The sequence below is a fragment of the Pieris brassicae genome, chromosome 11 (genome assembly GCF_905147105.1).
Source record: "Pieris brassicae chromosome 11, ilPieBrab1.1, whole genome shotgun sequence".
NCBI lineage: Eukaryota > Metazoa > Arthropoda > Insecta > Lepidoptera > Pieridae > Pieris > Pieris brassicae.
Genome location: NC_059675.1, coordinates 7896509 through 7915703, shown reverse-complemented (window position 1 = coordinate 7915703; position 19195 = coordinate 7896509). Strand labels below are relative to the sequence as shown.

Here is a 19195-nt window from a genome sequence, read left to right as displayed (position 1 = left end):
AATTTGAGCGTGGTCAGCAATACTGTCAACCCACAACCTTCTGTCCTTTCGCGAGCTGCGATAGATCTTCTTACGAATCTCCCGATACTGCTGTCTGAGGTCGGCTTGTAGTAGTTCGTCGTTGGTTCCGAGCAGTTTTAGGTGGAGTTCCCTACGGTCGTTTATCAGCTGCCAAGTAGCTTGTGACATCCAATCCACGCGCGAGTGCTTAGTATGACCTAAGACAGAAGAGCTGGTCTCTGTGTAGGCCACTTTGATGCTTTTCCACTCTCCGTCTATTGAGTCATCGTCGGCGTGAAGTCCGGTGAAGCGGTTACGAAGTTCAAGCCTGAACCTGTTCAAAATTTCAGGATCTCGCAGTTTAGTGACGTCAAACCTTCTTCCAGCTCTACCAGGGGCACCAGCTAGTCGCGCAACTGCAATCTTGAGTCGCATTTCGGCTACAACCAGATGGTGGTCGCTGTCAATATCAGCGCCTCTTCGGTTTCGGACATCGAGGAGTGACGAGCGCCACTTCGAACTGATCGCAAGGTGGTCAATTTGGTTTTTCGTGGAGCCATCAGGGGAGTTCCATGTGTACTTATGTACATCTCTATGAATAAAAAGTGTCCCACCGATGGTCAGGTCATGGTGTTGGCAAAACTCTATAAACCGTTCACCATTCTCGTTCCGTACTCCGAGTCCATGTTTGCCCATGTTGCGCTCACAGTTACTGTTTTCGCTTCCCACTTTTGCGTTAAGGTCTCCCATGACGATCACAATATCTTGTTTCTTAATACCTTTAAGTGTGGCATTTAGAGCGTTGTAAAAGTCATCCTTGATGTCCTCCGCAGACGTGTTGGTGGGAGCGTAACACTGCACAATGGAGATCTTCCGTGCTCTTGAGTTGAAGCGGGCCCAAATGATTCGGTCTGAGATCGGTTTCCAGTCCAAAAGACTTTTCTTTGCGGAGTTAGAGAGGAGGAAAGCGACGCCATATTCAATGTCGTCATCCTCATTTTCCTTCCCGGAGTATAGAAGAGTTAGGCCTTTGGACGTTCTCAGTTCGCCAAAACCATTTCTACGCACTTCACTTAAACCAAGTATTTGTAGATTATATCTTATCATTTCAGCTTCTGCTTGTGCTAGTCGAGTGTCGTTACTTAGCGTTTTTATATTCCAAAAAGCAATTCGTGTCCGTGATTTAATGCCAAAGGTCGTCGGTAAAAGATCAGTCCGGTTTCTCACTGTTTCGGTTTCTTGAATCGTTGGTTTTTCAGGCAAGCAGGAGATTAACCCACTGTGCCCTAGTCTGATAGTGGGGCTGCCACTTTAGAGCATCCAGACATGCTCGGTTTTATACGGGTTACCTCCCTAGTGAGTGGATTCGGTTTTAAGGCGCAGAATATTCGCCTTTTGCCCTGCATCCTCAGCTCATCTGCAGCTCTAGGTAGTGGGCACGCGAGAGCGTGGCTGCAGTAGGTCCCAGGGTGGACGACTAGGACGTGGATGACTCGGACTGGTCGGGGTTCTGCTTATACTAGTGTTCCACTACGTAACACAGCAGAAGGTTTTTTTTTGGCTTTTTCTAGGCAATGCTGACCTCACTCCATCAGCGATTCCCACCAACACCAACCCCAACTTCCCACCCCAGATGATGGGGCGAAAGTGTACGAAAATGCCATAGAAGAGACCTAAGGAAGAATGGGCCCACTGTTTTACTCAGTGGTTCCATCGAATGCGACAATGTGTATAGAGGAACGGAGATTATTTAGAAAAATAATAAAAGTATTGGCAACTTTCTAAATTAAGCCGTTTTTCTTTTTCTAAACATTTTCATTGTTACCTAGTTAATATAATTGTTCGTCATTAGGCATTGACCACATTAATCTGTGGGAATTGGCATTTGACAGAAAACAAATAAATACAGGAACGTCATACTCTCGTATCAAAAACTACTGTAAAGTATAATTCCTGTTTCTAAGTTTTCGTTTTATTTATTAGTGTTAATAAAAATAACACATTTTTATAATAATATAATGTTTCTCTGAATAAAATAATATCGTTCATGTGCTACTTGATCAGATATCATAATTGAAAAGAACCTATAAGAATGGAGGCGAACGGTGTTGTTCTTAGTAGTAATTTAATAAAATGGTTACAAACTCTTAATCTCGTAGCAAAACATGGAAATCCTGCAGGTAAATAATGTTACGTACAAATTTAATCTTAAGCATTCATATTGTTTAGTGTGATGCTTATCACATTGTGAAAGTAGATTGTAAAAATTGTCCTAATCTTCCAAGTTTCGATTGCATTTAGAACTATCTGATGGTGTAGCAATAGCTGAAGCTCTAAGCCAGATTGCACCAGAATTCTTTACTGCTTCATGGAATTCGAAAATTAAAACGGATGTGGGACAAAACTGGAGACTCAAAGTTAGTAACATAAAGAAAATATTAGAAGGAGTTGTAGGTAAGTGAAAGGAACAAGTTTATTTCTAATATTTTTGATGTTACTCACAATATATAGTAATATAAAAACCTCTTTTAGTAGAAATATTCTAATGAATAAAAAAAGTTGTAATGCCATAGTGAACTTTGTTGACTGTTGATGCTATAATTATTATATTAAAAATATATCTCCTTTTTAGATTATCATCAAGATGTTCTTAATTTAAGTCTCCAAGAGTTTTCACGGCCAGATGTTGTAAATATTGCTGAACATGCCGACCCAGAGGATTTAGGGAGACTTCTACAACTTGTGCTTAGTAAGACTGTTTTTAGATAAACATTATTGTTGAATTTTTATCAAGTGCTTAAATGCATCTATTTATTGATAAATATAATATTTTTATTTACAAAAAATTGCATATTCAATGTACAGTCAGCGGTGCAAGGTTATTTCTTTGTGTGATATTGCCTATTCAAAACCTTGAGATTTCTCAGGCTGTCGTAAATATTATTTTGTTAAAATATAGTATTTTGGATATCCATTTTATAATGAGCCACCATGGTGAACCACCTTTCCAAGTGTGAAATCTACTGTTGTTTGTAGTATGTAGTTGCTATTTCCTAGTGCTGTTCAGAGTGCAGAGCAGATCCAGAGCATGTGAGTTCTGAGCTTGGTTAAAAATTAATACTCTTTACCGAATATATACATATTTTATTTTCTATATATATTTCCTTATAAATTATGTATGTGTGGATCACTTCCATATGTATAACACACAGGTAAGATTACAATAGGCTATATACACATATAGACAATATAATGATATAATGTGTCCCCACAGTTATATAAATTTACGAAATTCTAAAATTTTGTTTGTTTTAGAAATATGAGCATGTCTCTATTTTTCTTGAAATATGTAACATAGAATATGGCATATAAGTAAAATAAAGCCTAGGAATTTACTGATATTAAATATAATTGTGCAACTGTAAAATCTGGTCTACAACTGTTGTGGGGTTTCCTTTAAGGAGAACACTAGTGTCATGTCGTAAATCTAGCGTAAGACACAAGAATTAGTTCAGTATAGTTTTTCTCGCATTGAAGATTGTTAGTTGATGCAAATAAAGAAAACATTAATAATCATTTTAAAAATATGTACGTATGTACGTATACTTTAATTATTAGTTACAAGTTTTTAATGATCTAACATACGAAATAATAAAAAAATACTTTAAGCTTCGATAAGTTTTCGTTTTCGCTGTTCAGTTAAGGCGGTTTATATGAAATCTTACATTTAAGTAAGTAAATAAAATACAACAACCGCGATTTGTTCTTAGTGTATTTCAAGGCAATGTGTAAATACACTACGAACAGTAATAGTATTAAATTATAAGAATATATAATATACGATATGGAACGTTAATTTTTGTATAAGAACGAACAAACTTTATAATATTTGGAGGTAAGAAATATAAATTAACCATTGTTTGGTTTTATATTAATTTAACCACTTGAAGGATATGAGTCTTGTATTTTTCTTATAATTTTATAATCAATGTTTAAGTTACAGTGACCTTTCCAAACATTTTTTTATAAGGAAATCTATTGTATATCTACTCCGTTCAGGAACTATTTAATTAAACAACTTGTTATGTTAACTCGTTATAATTATAATGTTTTTATCAGGTTGTGCAGTCAACTGTAACAAGAAAGAAGAGTATATCACGCGAATTATGGAACTAGAACTGTCATGTCAGCGATCTATAATGCAAGCAATACAGGTAATTGTAGCAATTAACACTTGGAAAATATTTATTAATTGGGTTAAATATTGTTTTCGTATTAATTAAGTAACTTTGCAATATTGCATTCATATGTTATACCACACAGTCCTTGTTTTGATGTATTTTTGTACTATGTCTATACTAACGATTACGTAGCCCTATATTCCAATATATAGGTTTTTTAATACATCGTGAAAATAATTAGGTACAGCGTCTATAAAACTATGATTTATGTTGTTGAATTTTAAGAACTTGTAATATCATCGTAGTAGGTTTACTTCCAGATTTCGAACTCGGAAGCGGATACGCGAAACATGGAAATTAAGTTACTGTATATTTCTGTTGATAAGATTAAATATTGCACATTCAATTGTTAACAGGGCGTAAAATCGTAGTGTATAATCATAATAAGAAAATTAGCAAAGTCTTGCACAAGTGCACTTTCGACGATGCACGCTCGCCGCCCGCCCGGCTACTATACGCACCTAATGTCCTTGCATCACGAAGCAGACAATAAATTTAGTTAGCTTCAGGCGACTGCGGGTGCCTCACTCGTTGTTGTTAAAAGTAATTTTTAAACTTGGTACTTGCGGATTTTACGAGACGATTATGTCTTAATAAGTATAATAATACAATTTTGGAGTGTAAAACAGTGTTCTCATCTATGTAAATGTTTATTAGGAGTTGGAAAATATTACTTTGGGACAAATTCGAGCGAGTCTGCCTGCCGATGGGCCCACGACGGATCACACGGATGTTTATATGAAAGAGGTTCTTGCTCAGAGATGTCATGAACTTGATGCACAAGTAAGTTATACTACTATACTACTAGTACAGGATTTGGTATCCCACCCATTAGTTATATAAATAGTCATTAAAAAAGTGCTAGATTGTATAATGTAATGATGAACTAATATAATGATATTAACTCATAAAACGCTTTCATTATTAATCCAATGTTATTAAGATACATTTACAGGATTAGGAACTTATTATTCGTTTTAATAGAGAAGACTTGTGCTCTACATTGTTTGCACAATCGTTTTTGTAATTAAACATTTCGATTAAAAGTGAAATGACGTAACAGTTAGTCTACATTTACGAGTAGGTATGTTACTGTACGATACAATCTTTTTAGAAGTCCACCAAACTTTGAACTCGAATGGCTCGGAGCAAAGCGCAAAATATATAGAACTACGGGGACATTATATGCTTAATTATTTACCAGGTAAAAGCCCTTCAAGAAGAAAATATGACGCTATTAAGTGAAATGAACAGGCTCACGGCAGCCCGGGAGGCTGACAACGAGAGCAAAGACGATCTGGATGATGCCGGTGCATCCTTAGGACCAGCACACGCTGGTACATTACGATACAGCAATATGCGTAAACAACTGGATGCTTTGAAGGATGAGCTGGATAAGGTGGAGTTACAGAGAGATGATCAGAGAGCGAGAGCAGATGTTCTTGAACGAGAAGGCGCGCTTTTGAAATTGAAGAATGAAGAGCTACAGGTATGTCTTAGTGGTTGGTCTTGAATTAAGTTTTTTTTGCAATTTAATTATTGTTTCAATAAGGTTTAGTCACAACTAAATTTTTTGGCTAAAACATGTATTATAGAGTTCGATTTTCATTTATTAGAATTGTGAATTCTACTGCATACATTTATAGATAGCGGCAATTGACAACGTCGCGCTAAAAGACGAAGTTGATGCGCTAAGGGAAACAGCCGCAAAGGCGGCTGCTTTAGAAGCCACTGTGGCCTCTTATAAGAAGAGGATGGAGGAACATGTGGACTTGCGGAGACGGGTAAGATCATGAGATTCATAGAAAGCAATATCAAGTCTCGGGTTGGAATCCTACCCAGAGACATCAGTTGTCTTTATCAGGAATCGAAATTCAAACATTTTGTTAAAATTTATTTCGGACTTAAACTTAAAAAAATATCTTCTTAATAGATGTGCAAAGTGATTTACCATTTATCGCAAAAGTATTTTGCTCATCTGCATTATACGGAAAGAAAATGCCAAGACATAATTTATTACTGTTGGTTCATTGATCTCGAAGCATTATGATTTAATATGTATAATGACGCAATTTTAGTCTAGTATGAAAATTGCGAAAGCGTTTTTAAATTTTGAGTAGATTTGCGCAATGTCGAATGGCCTTAATGAATTTGATTTAAACCCGCGTGAAATTACTAAAGTAGGACAGTGTGTTCGTGTAAATGTAATAAATTATTAGGTCGCTCTGAATGTACTCTTGCGTGGGTGTTATTTACCATTACGAAGTAAAAAATATGACGCATTAAGAGAAATTTACTTAAGTTTTTTACGAAATTAATTTATTCTACCTTGTTAAATACCTAATACCAAAATGTACTACTAATGTCTTATTAACGACTGTGCCACAATTTACGGTGGCCGTTGATACGTAGTAACAATAAATAGTAAGCCCTAAGTACATACCTATTATCCTTGTCCTGAACTTAATAATTAAATAAACCTACAATTGTCAGTCAATAAGGAAACAATTATTAAGGGACATTGAGAGAGGTTAGACTCATAACAAATACTTAGCCGTTTCCCAAATCACAAATAGTGATACGCATAAACACTTACTTATTAAAATTGAGGGCATAATTAATTTCTCTGTTATGTCAAAACCCCAGTGCAATGCAATGTAATTCAAATGTGGCGATAGACCGTGTCAAAAAATTACGGATCACTTCAGCAAAATTTACAAAATAAAAATATCTATTACGATCAATGATATTGTATTCTATCCCAATATAGGAATTATATTGCAGATATATTTAAACATAAATAATAAAATTTTGGAGTAATTTCAGGTAAAACTACTTGAGGTAGCAAACACGGAGCACGTGCACCGGGCAATAGAGTATGAGCAAGCGGCAAATCGCGCCAACGCTATTCGGGGACAATTAGACATTTATAAGAAACAGGTAAGATAATGTGTGGATATCTTAGCCAGGGGCAAGACAAGCGGGGCGAAATATTTCAGCGCCTGATTGGCCACTGTGGGCAAGACCAGTCTCTTATACTAACAAACAAAACAACAACAAGACTTAGTATAATATATGAACTAAGCTTGTTAAAAATATAATGCAAATCGATTTATCGATATTATAATCTCTTCTCTATATATATAAAATTCTCGTGACACAATGTTCGTTCCCATACTTCTCCGAAACAGCTCGACCGATTCCTATGAAACTTTTTTTGCATATTCAGTAAGTCTGAGATTTTCTTTATTTATGTTATAATAAGTCTTTATTTTTTAAACATTTTTTTTTGATACAAAATACCAAAGTACATACAGCCCTTCATTGTCACCCATCTACAATCAACCCCTATTTTTTATTATTGTAGTAGTATTGAAAGAAATATGTATAATATACATATACATGGCAAAACGACGTTTGCCGGGTCAGCATTATATATAATCGTTATATAGGTTGTTTTTATTTCGTTGTGGCGAATTTTGTTGTTTATTAAATGTATTTAACATTGATTATTTCGGGGTCCCGACAAAATAATAATGGATATAAAAGAGTTATAAGAGTTGTTATTTTTTTTACTGAAAGTGTAATTTTTAGAATTGGATTCTTGTCCGCATTTATAACCACAATTATACTAATTATTTTCTAGCAAAAACCACAAGGTATCTATGATTTTTTTAAATAACTATTCCAGGTAATAGATTTAAATGAGAAGTTAGATGCTGAAGTAACCAAAGCTGACCGATTGGAGATAGAAAACAAGAAACTTAGCAGTCACGTGGCGTCGCTCCAACGGGAGAAAGATACATTACTACAAGATCGAGACAAACTTAAGGAGACGGTCGAAGAGTTGCGCTTTTCAACTATTACATCAGATGAAATTGCCAACTCTGGTGAGTTTACGAGTGTACTTTGTGTTAATTAATTGCTTAATATATTAATTTGTTTCGCTTGTTGATTGGTCTCATTGTTACGAATGTTTCTCTTTAACTTATAAATAAAATAAAACAGTATTGAATGCTTTTTAACTTATATGCTAATATAAAGTATATATGCCTAAAGTAATACAATATTTAGACCTATACTTAATTTCTATCGCCCTCGGTTATTGTCCTTAAAGTCCTCCTCTAAATATTACCAATGTTGGCGTTATCTGGCGGTGCAATTCCACATTGGCCCCGCTATCTTTTTAATATAGTCCTCCCATCTTATCTGCCTGCCTATGTTTCGCCTCCCACTGTGTGGGTAACACTCCGTTACGATAATGTTCCATTTTGGCTTCTTTTCTTTCATCATATGTTCCGCCTATCTCCACTTTAGTTTTCAGTATGTGGTTTGGTGTATGGCTGTGTTTTTGTTTTACATTTTGCTACTGATTTTAATATGGCTTAATTTTATTTTATATTTCCTTTTAACTCCTTTTGCATTTCTTTCTATACTTTCTCGACTTTTGATATTTTTTTATTCTAATTCCAAGTTGTACTGTCAATGCCCAGGTCTGACACCCGTACAGCAATGTCCAATACTTATATTGTAAACGTTTCTCTTTTCCTTCCTAGGCATTTCCTTGTCTTTCATTATCTCACCCAACCAGTATTATTATGGGTACTAATCAATGTAATATTTTTGCATTTTTTTCTTTCGATTGGCAATGACTTCAGATGTTTTTTCAGGAGCGAATGAAGAAAATGTATCGCAGGAGTTAATGCCAAACGATGTTAAAGAAAGATTAATAAGGCTGGAACATGAAAATAAGTTATTAAAGCAGAACCAAGGCGCACAGGCTGAACAGGCTTCAGTACAAGTAAGTACTACATTATGTATAAAAAGAAAACAAATATTTGTAAGTTAAAATCCTACCAAACAGTTATAAAAAATCTAAAGTTTCACGTTTTGAATAATTTATAGTATATTTGATATTTTTCTAGACTCTTCTAGAAGATTATGCAGCTCGTTTGGAGAAGCAGCGAGCCATGAATCGCGAGGCGAATCAACGGATAATGCAGTTGGAAGCGGCCATAGAGGCGCCCCATCCGAGACTAGCTTCAGCCATTGAAGATAATCAAAGGAAATGTAATTACGCAAATGATTTCATTACTTCTATAAAATTAATTTGAATTTATGAAAAACAAACCTGTGCACTGACAACTGTGAACATATTGATTCAAAATCAAAATACGTTAATTCAGTATAGAGGCATCTTAGCGCATGCTTATCAATGTCAAAAACGTTTACAAAATTCGTAAAAGATCAAGACTACGCCATCCGTTCGCCTACCAGAAGGCCTTGTTGTGAGAAGAACGGGCTAGAAACTCAGCAAGTTTTGCCCTCCCTCTAGATTACAATTATTCAAAGGAAAATATCATAAACTTGTGGTTTTCGTTACTAGTACTACATTAAAGTTACATAAGTAAAAAAATAGCATGTTACGTGATTTACCGCATTCACCATTACACATATTCACAACACAAAGATAACAAAACAAATTATAACAATATCGCTAGAACTATTGCCAGGCGTTTTTGTCTTCTAGGTAGTCATTAACTGTTACACATTAATGTTTTTTTAATGTGTTTTGAATCTGTTTAAAGTCAGTTCTAACAATTTACTAGGATTATATATTATATATTGGCTTAGGTAATTTAAGGATAAACATAAATTTACGAACTTTATCATGAGCTTAGAAGTCTAAATGGATACTGAAAATAACATATAAAATTTAACATATGTATGGACCAAATGCTCCTCCTTTTTTGAAGGTTGCTTTATACCAATTTTAAATCGTATTGTTTTTTATTAAGCTTCGTTTTTTTTTATAAACGAAAAAGAATGTACACATTATTGTACAATTCAAGATTGTCTAATTTTGTGCACCCGTTCGAAACCAGAAATGTGTGTTTATTGATTTACACTTCGTTTCCATAATATACAAAATCCTACATATTAAAAACAAAAAGCAGGTTACATAAGTTATTAGGCAACGGGCGACCTTATCGCTGACTAGCGTTTTCTTTCAGGCAACCCTAATATGAAACAATTGAATAAGAAACACCTACATAGGGTAAATAAAGTACAATAAGTGCATAATTAATTAACAAAAAAAATAAACTTAAAATACTATAAATAAAAAAAATATAATATAAATATGTATAAACAAAAATTTAAAAGCTAATCCAAAGGTTAATTGAGTAAAAATTAATATATATAAGTAGAAAGAAGATTTTTAAATATATTTAAAGACAGCTCGTCTGATATCAATTTGTAAGGAATTCCATAGCAGGATACTGTGTATTTCTAAAGTAATAATTTTTTTTTAAAGGAATTCTTGACATTGTTCAAGCAGGACTTTTCATTCATATTTCGGATATGCATTATGTTATAATATAATATAATTTTTAAGCACTCGTTACAGCGCTGCAATTAGAAGAGCTGCAAGCGGCTTTAGCTGAAGAACGGCGTCGAGCAGGCAAACTACAAGAAGCCGTAGCAGCACGTGAAGCTGAATTGCTAGCGACGGAAGACAAGTACAAGAAGTGTGTCGAAAAGGCCAAGGAAGTCGTACGAACGCTTAACCCGAGGACCACGGGTAAGACCTTTATTAAATAAAACAAGATTACTGTCTCTGTTTCGTGATCATTTGTTTTTTCTAATAAGGAAGTAGGTGATTCTGTGCCTAACAACTTTTTGAGTCTATGGTAAATGGTCACCATACGCGCGAGGGTAAACCTTAAGGGCCTATAGGGTCGCCAAACTCGAAAAAAGCACATTGTTTCTTTCAATTTTTTGTCATCGTTTCCGTAGAAGTAATCGTTGATGTATGGCGAATGGAAAAATATATGTTATATGGAAACTATCAAAATAGATTTAATAACAATTACATATATTTATAATATGTGTGTCAGTGACCTCATAACTTACGATATCCGTAGTCCCTCTTAGCTTCACTAAAAATATTTTTGGTGTGATAATTTTTATTGCGTTTGTCAGGTCAACAACCCTTGTCAGATGCAACTTTGGGATATTCACGAGCGATCACTAGTGCAAGTGGCGCCTGTACGACCGTTGCTCGACCTGAAGCCACGCCCCCTAATGCGCAGAGACATGAGTAAGGATTTTTAAATATATCAACAACAAGCAGTAGTTATAACATCTATCACAGAGTCTACTACTTGGACATTCACACGCCACGTATTCCGCACTTTTGCGAAACTAATCATTTTAAGAAATTATACAATTAAATACTGCTAATATTGTCCTATAAAATTATAATAATGATATACCTATTCTATCACAGTCAGTCTGATTCATAACTAATAAATCATTTGTAACAGTAGTAGTATCTGTTGATACAGTTCGCATGTCCCTTTTCCTCAGACCGTATACACAATATGACAGAAAGAGACGAAAGAGTAGGGCTTATGAATAAACAAACGATCTATAGGTGGAGCGGGACAGAAGAGAGCCGTGTGTCAGTGAACGAGCAACGGCTAATGGCGTCCGCTTGGTACGAGCTTGGCGCGCGTTGCCATCGCGATGCAGTCGAAAGTAAGTTCGCGTTATTATCGGCAGGACACTCGTTCCTTGCGAGACAAAGACGTCAACCCCCCAGGCCAAGGCATTCCCCCGCTGCGCCTGCGCATTAACCTACATTAATAGTGTTCCAAGATCACTCAAAGATTACGCACAGCTTGCTATATTGGTAGATTTAAAGGAGTCATAAAAGTGAGATTATTGGATTTTAATCTGTTCGAGTAATAAATATCTCAATCCTGTGAATAAGCAACTAAATAATTGTTTAGTTTCTATATTTCTTAAATTTCTTGCATATGTTTAACTGTATTTTATGTTTTATGTTTCTATATATTCGTATGATATATTCTAGAATGTCAATGAAACTTGAATCTAGTTTCAAGAGCTGTAAAACTTTTTTTTTTGTATGAAGTTTGTCATTTTTGACAACTAAAGACGAGCAAATGGACCTTTAACATACCAATATAGCAATTGCATTGTGTTGTAAGCTTTACTTAGGAAATTCGAAGGGTTTTAAAAAAATACTTTTTTTTATCTAGACAATAGTATAAGTTGTATTATAAAATACGTTTAATAACTGTTGTTTTTAGATCCTAATTTTCTATTAAAAACGAAATGTTATTTAGAATCCACTCTTTTAAAATATTGTAATAGTAGAACTACCGTAACATTTATTAATGTCGACATTAAATGAATGAATTTATATGACCTTTATAACGCAAAATATAAATATTTTTTTATGTAATGTAGTATTATATAAACTCAGTGTAAAACGTGATAGTAACTTAGGAACATTTGATTATATATTAAGTTATCAGTTATGCCGTAACTTATTACTATCCTCGCGTAGTATTTTCAATTCTTCATTCAGGGTTTTTAATGTTTGTGTCTAAATCGACTTGCCAATAAAGCAATATTAGTAATTTTTAAATTATCAACTAATGATTACGCTCACATTATTTTAGTTAAATAGAAAATTATACTAATAAAGTGTTCGTTAGGATAGGAGATGCATTGTCAATTCAATAGTTGCTGGTAAATTATGATTTTGATCGCTTCCAGTGCTAAAAGTTTCGTTCGAAGAAACTAACTCATACGTTCTAGATAAAACATGCATCTGAAGATGATTATGGTAATTGTGGAATATTTGTAGACGATCAACTTAGTTTACAAGAAAACATTAAGCCTTATACTTTTATAGTGTTTAGAACAATATTGAGCAATTTTTTTATATTATATTTTTTTCGCTACTGAAAACAGCCATTTTAGATAACAATGAAGAAGTTTGTACCTTTGTGATCACATCCACCTATATCAGAATTATAGTGTAAAAAGTAATGTAAGTGTACCTCATTCGAAATTATCCCATCTGTACTATATAAGCATCATTTAATGATATATTTGTTTGTATCGACTTGTATTGGATTATTGTTTATAAATATTATGTTTATCTTTACATTTATATGATTTTGATTCAAATATTTTATCAACGGTTTTAATAAATTTCCCAACATAATGTGTATTATTTTTACCGCAGAAAAAACACGCAAGATATTTTATAATTTATTAGTTATCGAGATCACAAGCCACTGAATAAAATAATTTAACATATCACAAAATTTATATAAACAGCAAATACATTGATCTTTTATCACAAATTATAGATATAGATAAAAAATATGCAATAAGAAAAGGTCTATCGCCTAGCACACTGAAAAAATAAGCACATATTCGTAATTTCTAAAACAGCCTTGATACACATTGCGGTGGTAAAATGTTGATTAACCAAAACTAAAAAGATTCTCTTCACTTTTGGATTACTATGTTTTCGAAAGGGTTTTATGAATTTCCAGTGCAGTTATACAAAATCAAACTATTTAATTTTAATTTATTGTTAAAACAAGTTTAAAACATTGTTGAGATCACATTGAGAAAAGAATTGAATCGGAATACTTAGTCTAGTTCTAGTCAAAGTCTTCATCGGAATCTGTCTTCAGTACACTGTCCGATCCGGAGCCTGGCTCGCTATCTATTGCTATTTCTCTGTAAAATATAAATGCGAATTTATTTAAGTTATATTCTGTTGGACAGTAATGGTGAGACTTTCTTAGAGATCCTAGGCCACACGTGACTTGGATAATATGTTCACTTTCAAACTATTTAGTAGCAAAGGAATTTGATTACTATTACACAGTATTCACTACAGTGAGATATAATATAAGAAAGTATTAGCATTTTATAGCTATTTCAAATAACTTGCATGAGAACCTAACACATACGTCTTATTGCTTTTTCAATAGCCTGAATAAATCATTTGAACACGAAGCAAGGTGGTCTATGAAGTTATTTTTCTTATTTATCATTCATGCTATTAAGTTGAAGTGAAAGGTAATATTAATAGGATCGGATAGAAGTTCACGCGCCAGTAAGTCACTTTTTCTTTTATTATCGGGCACATATGTTTTAAATAAGTACACACGTACAGTTCAATAAAGGCACATAACATAGTATTTATATTAATGTTAAAAATGCCGTAAGTATAAAACATGATCACAAACCCACACACTTGCATGTATACAATTGCGATGTTCACGTGAATCGCAGTTATACCTCTGCCGATAAAACTACCAGTCTATATATTCATAAAAGTCTATTAGAGTCATATAAGATCTGTTTGTTCACAATTACTTCATAAGTTTTGTTGGCAGACAACTTGTAAAATGCTGCGGTACAAGATGCAATTTAAATTATATTATAACTTTTTGTTAATATCTTTTGCTTCGCCGCTCAAAGTTATTTACGTCTAATTAAGGGAATAAGTAAGTATTTTCCTGCATATTTTAAGTGCAATTTTGTTTTATATAAAAAGGTAATCGGCACTAACCCATTGATATCCTTAGTGAGCTGGATGTCGACATTAGTCGCGTTATCGTTGAGCCCATTGAGCGCCTCACAAAAGTCGCTGCCCACGTTCTGTAGGTGCTGCGTGTTCAGATGGAATCCCTGCGAAATAAATCATGTTAGGCGATGACGTCCCAACTGATATATTATGTAGCTTATCTTCGCTTAGCGCTTGCTCGCGTCTCGGGACCAAATAAAATTATGTACCCCTACATTCCAAAATCGTTTAATTTATTACTTAAGAGGATTAAAATGGTTAACATTCAAATATTTTTTAATACCTTTTATTAGTCATGTTATTTATTACTCAAGCGCAGGGCTAGTTTTTAATTACCAAAAACTTGTACTGTAAAAAAGGATTTTATCTAAAAGTTAAACGTCGATTATATTACATAAAGATTTCAATTAACCGTTTTTACACCGTTACGTATCTTTTTAATGGAGCTATAAAAGTCATCACCGTTAAGCGAATTAACAAGTGAAATAAGCTATCCTGACGTTACATTGATTGAAAATATATTGCTGCATTATCTTACGAGATCTGCACGGGCAGATGAATTAGACTACATGTCACCCTTATCATTAATCTCTCTCTATTAACTATCATTACTAATTGGAAAATGTAGTAAAATAATCGATCAAGAAGTAATTATTTCTTTAGGAGTGACACGTGTTGTTATACAGAAAATTCATTAACATCGAAGGTATAATGCTTTTTTTCTGTAATATTAATTGTTTGAGTAAATAATACTGACACCGTAATGATGAATTGTTGAATTCGCAGCGGTCGACTTTTTGCTCTTTTTCCTGTGATCCATAAATATTTCTTTGCGATGAAAATATGTTTTTGCTTTCTCATGCTTATGTTTTGCTTGATTTATTGCCGTAAATAGTGCTCTTGTAGATAATTAATTTAAACACACGCATAACTTTTAAAATATCATCATATAATTACTAGCACATACTTAATTTCTGACGGTAAAGTGATGCAAAAGTAAACTTTTAAATCTAAGACTGACCTTAAACGGCCCTCTGTCAAACCCACAGAAAGATGCTTCCATGGTGTAGGAACGGGTGACACCAAGATGGCGCCACACCGTGACTCGTGCTGTACTCTCTCTTTCTCGCTCCACTCGGAACGAACATGAACCCAAAGCAAAAGCTGGCGATATCCGGTGCATCAGCGCCGGTAACATCTACATAGTAATTTCTTAATTTATATGAGCGAGAGTATCTTGTTAGAGGATGTAATAAAACAGTGTATGTAATTAAAAACCTGAATCTCATTGAACGGCACTAAACGTTTTTTTTAAATTCAACTTCTTATTCAGCTTGATTTTAACGGAACTAACCAGAACCACGTCTCTAAGAATTTAATCAATTCCTAAAATGGTGACGTGCAATCTTGAAAAGTCGATTATGTAACTTACGAGGTATTTAACAGGTTCATCCTGGACAAGTCGGTCGTTGCTGCACCAGCTCTCTGCACCGGCGCATCCATAAAAAAACACGTTCTTTTTTCGTGAATGACCATGGTAATCACAGTATACAAGAGGAGGCTTCTTCCAAACTCGAACTAAATATTCGATTAGGCCCTGAATATAAATATTAATATAAGCGAGCAAAAAAATAAAGCAAGTTTCTACTTAATGTCGGTTATGATTTATATTCAATTACAAACATTTTTTCAATTATCGGATTAGCTTTTAGAGTTTTATTATCATGATCAGCGATTTAAGATTGCAATATATTACGTCATATACTTTACGAGACAAGAATAGGCACTATTTTATTATAGGAAACCTGCTAGCAGACGGCGAAACATACTAAGTTGTCGGCTTTAATTAGTTTATCTTCTGTGAGATTTGTCATGACAATAAGACATAACAACTCACTAATTAATACAATTCACCTTTGTATGGTAGATAGAAGGATGCAAAACAGGATTTGGCTTGCACCAGCGTCGATTTAAATCTTCATTAGTTAGGCTGCACCGATGGCTGTAACAACACAGACATTATCGTTTCGAACCAGGAAGCTCTTGCCCGCTGCCTATAGTCGATAAGCCGCCTGGACATGTTCATTGAGGTGACAAGCCCGTGGGTCGGGAGGCAGCTATCGTTATTCTAATATCACACACGTATGGGCCTTCAGTGCGTACTGAGCGTTATAACCGCATTTGATCGCATCAGATTGCGTTTTATTTATTTGCTACTACTCACTTGTTTGCATACCATCGATAAAATCTCAGGAAAAGTGTGCACCTTCTCAGATTGACTACTAAGGTAACGTACCTAAGGTACGTATCTTACATTGAATCGCATTTTAATTTCCATTAGAGGATTTCAAAGCACTACTAGAACTGCCAGTAACGTACGCAAGCTATGGGTAATGGGTATACAATATTTACGTGTTTTCATCTTTTTGTGCTAATTTATGTAGTTTTATTAAAGTTTTGTGAACAAGTTATCAGTCCACACGCATAGCATGCAATTAAAGAGACTGTTCCGTGTTCATTTCATTAAAGTCACAGCACGTTCAGCAAATGATAATTGATTCAAACTTATAAGGCTTACGAGCTGACAAAGAGAGTTTTGATGAGACAATTTGTTATACATCATTAAATAATATTATGGTCGACGTGCCGTTCAATATAATTGTAATGCAGCCATTCCCGCTAACGTTTATATTAAGCATCACAGTCAAGTTCTTATAATTTGCTAAGACAAAAAGAAACACGAAGATTGCAATTGAGCACGAGATAACCGCACGTTCAACTATGCGTATGAATCAGACTGCAACTCCACAAATAAACAACAAAGACAAATCTAAATATAAATCAGAAAGAATTCGCCCGTGGGCTCAAATTATTTTCTTGTTTAACACAACGACCGTAAAATGAACATTGAATTGGAATAAGGAAGTCATTAACGCTTTATTCTATTAGAAAAGAATAACATCAATTGTGTTATTATTTACAGCTAGGTAAGGTCCGTACGTCTGCAATCTACGACAATTCTCCATAGGACGTCTGTTATTACAAGGTAATTCTTGTGATACGTAACTTCATCTCAGTATTGCTACGCATTTTGTAAGACACAGATGCACTAGCGGTACTTATAATTGAGTAATACTTTTTTCATATTTCCTTTACCTTCGAAATTTTGTAAGTTAAAATAAATTATGTTGTAAAGTAACTTTAAGCTTTCTGTATACACACATCTATCAATGTTTTAGAACGAATGAAAACCAAATAATTAACATAAATGATAATACTATGCGACCCCATTTCAATGCCATTATTATCTTCGGAGTCTCTTAACTTCATCGAGATATCCAGTTCGACGAAGTTAACTTGAACTAATTAATCAAGATAAGAGTTGCTCTAGATGCATAACTGAAAACGATTCACTGTAGCCGCCTTGAACAGGCTTAGTCGCTTAAAGCACAAATAAATGAAAATATCTCGGTGCTTAACTAAATCTAACGAATAGGTAACATGGGGAGAGTTTCTATTAACAGTAACATCGCGTGCAGTCTTTATATAGTTTTTAAAACGCTGGGACAGTTCGACGTTCGTCCAATTAGGAATGTTCCAGCGCAGAGATCATTAGCAGCCGTTGCAGAGGCGCGCCGAGGGCGTAGGAGACCGAGTTAACTCTCATGCAGCGTCCTTCATGTGCAAACCGGTTGCGCATTACTCTAATCATTGAAAAAAAAATAAGCATGCCACATGTGCCAACGAAACCGAACGAGCCAGAAACACCACCTCGTCCGCCTTATTTATGAAGGACTGTTGCGGTACTGGATCACGGTTGAGGCCTGGCATTTCTATATATTGTTTTAAAACGACGTAAAAAAAGCTTTATACGTCATGGAGTTTATTTAAAAGGTCCATAACTATAAAATTACCTACTCAAGATTATAGCAAAATATGCTATAAATATTTGATGATCTCTCCGAATAATTTAGTCGAGGCTTGAACATAAACTATGATCAAGTACTATGTAGTAGCCCTTTGATGTGTATAGTGACGATCGAGGCTGGTTCAAGGGTTCGCCTGCTCCTCTATTTATAGACTACGGCGTTGCGATGCTATCGGAACTCAACCATACCTCGGCAGTCCGCCGCGCACGACGCCTTCCCGCCCTCTATGCATCCCTCGTCTAAAGCTTACCCAATAAAATAGATCAAATTGAAACTATTTTACTTTCGCTCCAGCTATTTATATCACATGTCCATTGTATATCGCGAGGGGAATTAATAGCCGCCGACGTCGTCTACCTTTACTAGCGATATTTGTCGAGTTGATTAAATTGTAAACCGATAAATATTGACGTTTGGGGCATGCTAATTAGTTACATTGCGAGAATAATAATATTTCCATTGCGATAGATATCTATAATGTTGACGGTTAGATGAGTTGAGGCCGGGGCACACGTCGTGCTCATACGTATGCTGCCCGCGGAGGCTGTTTCCTGAGCAGAAGGTAGTCAATGCGTCATCCACATCGCTTTTAAGAAATA

At 34.7% G+C, this 19195-nt stretch overlaps 2 protein-coding genes across 11 annotated transcripts in view; one reads left to right on the top strand and one right to left on the bottom strand.

The window, feature by feature from the left end:
* Positions 1-1934: 1934 nt before the first annotated feature.
* On the top strand, positions 1935-13274 carry LOC123716329 (protein hook). 2 transcript variants are annotated; one of them, XM_045672020.1, is made up of 14 exons: positions 1935-2180; positions 2302-2454; positions 2633-2749; positions 4120-4214; positions 4899-5024; positions 5446-5730; positions 5888-6025; positions 7068-7181; positions 7933-8131; positions 8912-9042; positions 9167-9311; positions 10651-10824; positions 11226-11343; positions 11680-13274. In XM_045672020.1, exons 1-14 carry the CDS (start codon positions 2093-2095, stop codon positions 11879-11881), a joined length of 2085 nt encoding a protein of 694 aa, XP_045527976.1. In that variant the 5' UTR covers positions 1935-2092; the 3' UTR covers positions 11882-13274. The 2 variants fall into 2 exon arrangements, with proteins under 2 accessions (XP_045527976.1, XP_045527974.1); XM_045672018.1 differs by having other exon boundaries at positions 10639-10824.
* A 54-nt stretch (positions 13275-13328) lies between these two features.
* The window catches only part of LOC123716072 (cytosolic carboxypeptidase 1-like), a 43116-nt gene continuing 37249 nt past the window's right edge, over positions 13329-19195 (bottom strand). For all 9 annotated transcript variants that reach the window (XM_045671596.1, XM_045671598.1, XM_045671595.1 and 6 more), the window contains 5 exons: positions 16582-16669; positions 16100-16264; positions 15689-15865; positions 14653-14771; positions 13329-13811 (listed from right to left, as the gene is read on the bottom strand). In XM_045671596.1, the coding sequence (XP_045527552.1) occupies positions 13733-13811; positions 14653-14771; positions 15689-15865; positions 16100-16264; positions 16582-16669 (628 nt within the window). In that variant the 3' untranslated portion in view covers positions 13329-13732. The remainder of the gene's footprint in view (positions 13812-14652; positions 14772-15688; positions 15866-16099; positions 16265-16581; positions 16670-19195) is intronic.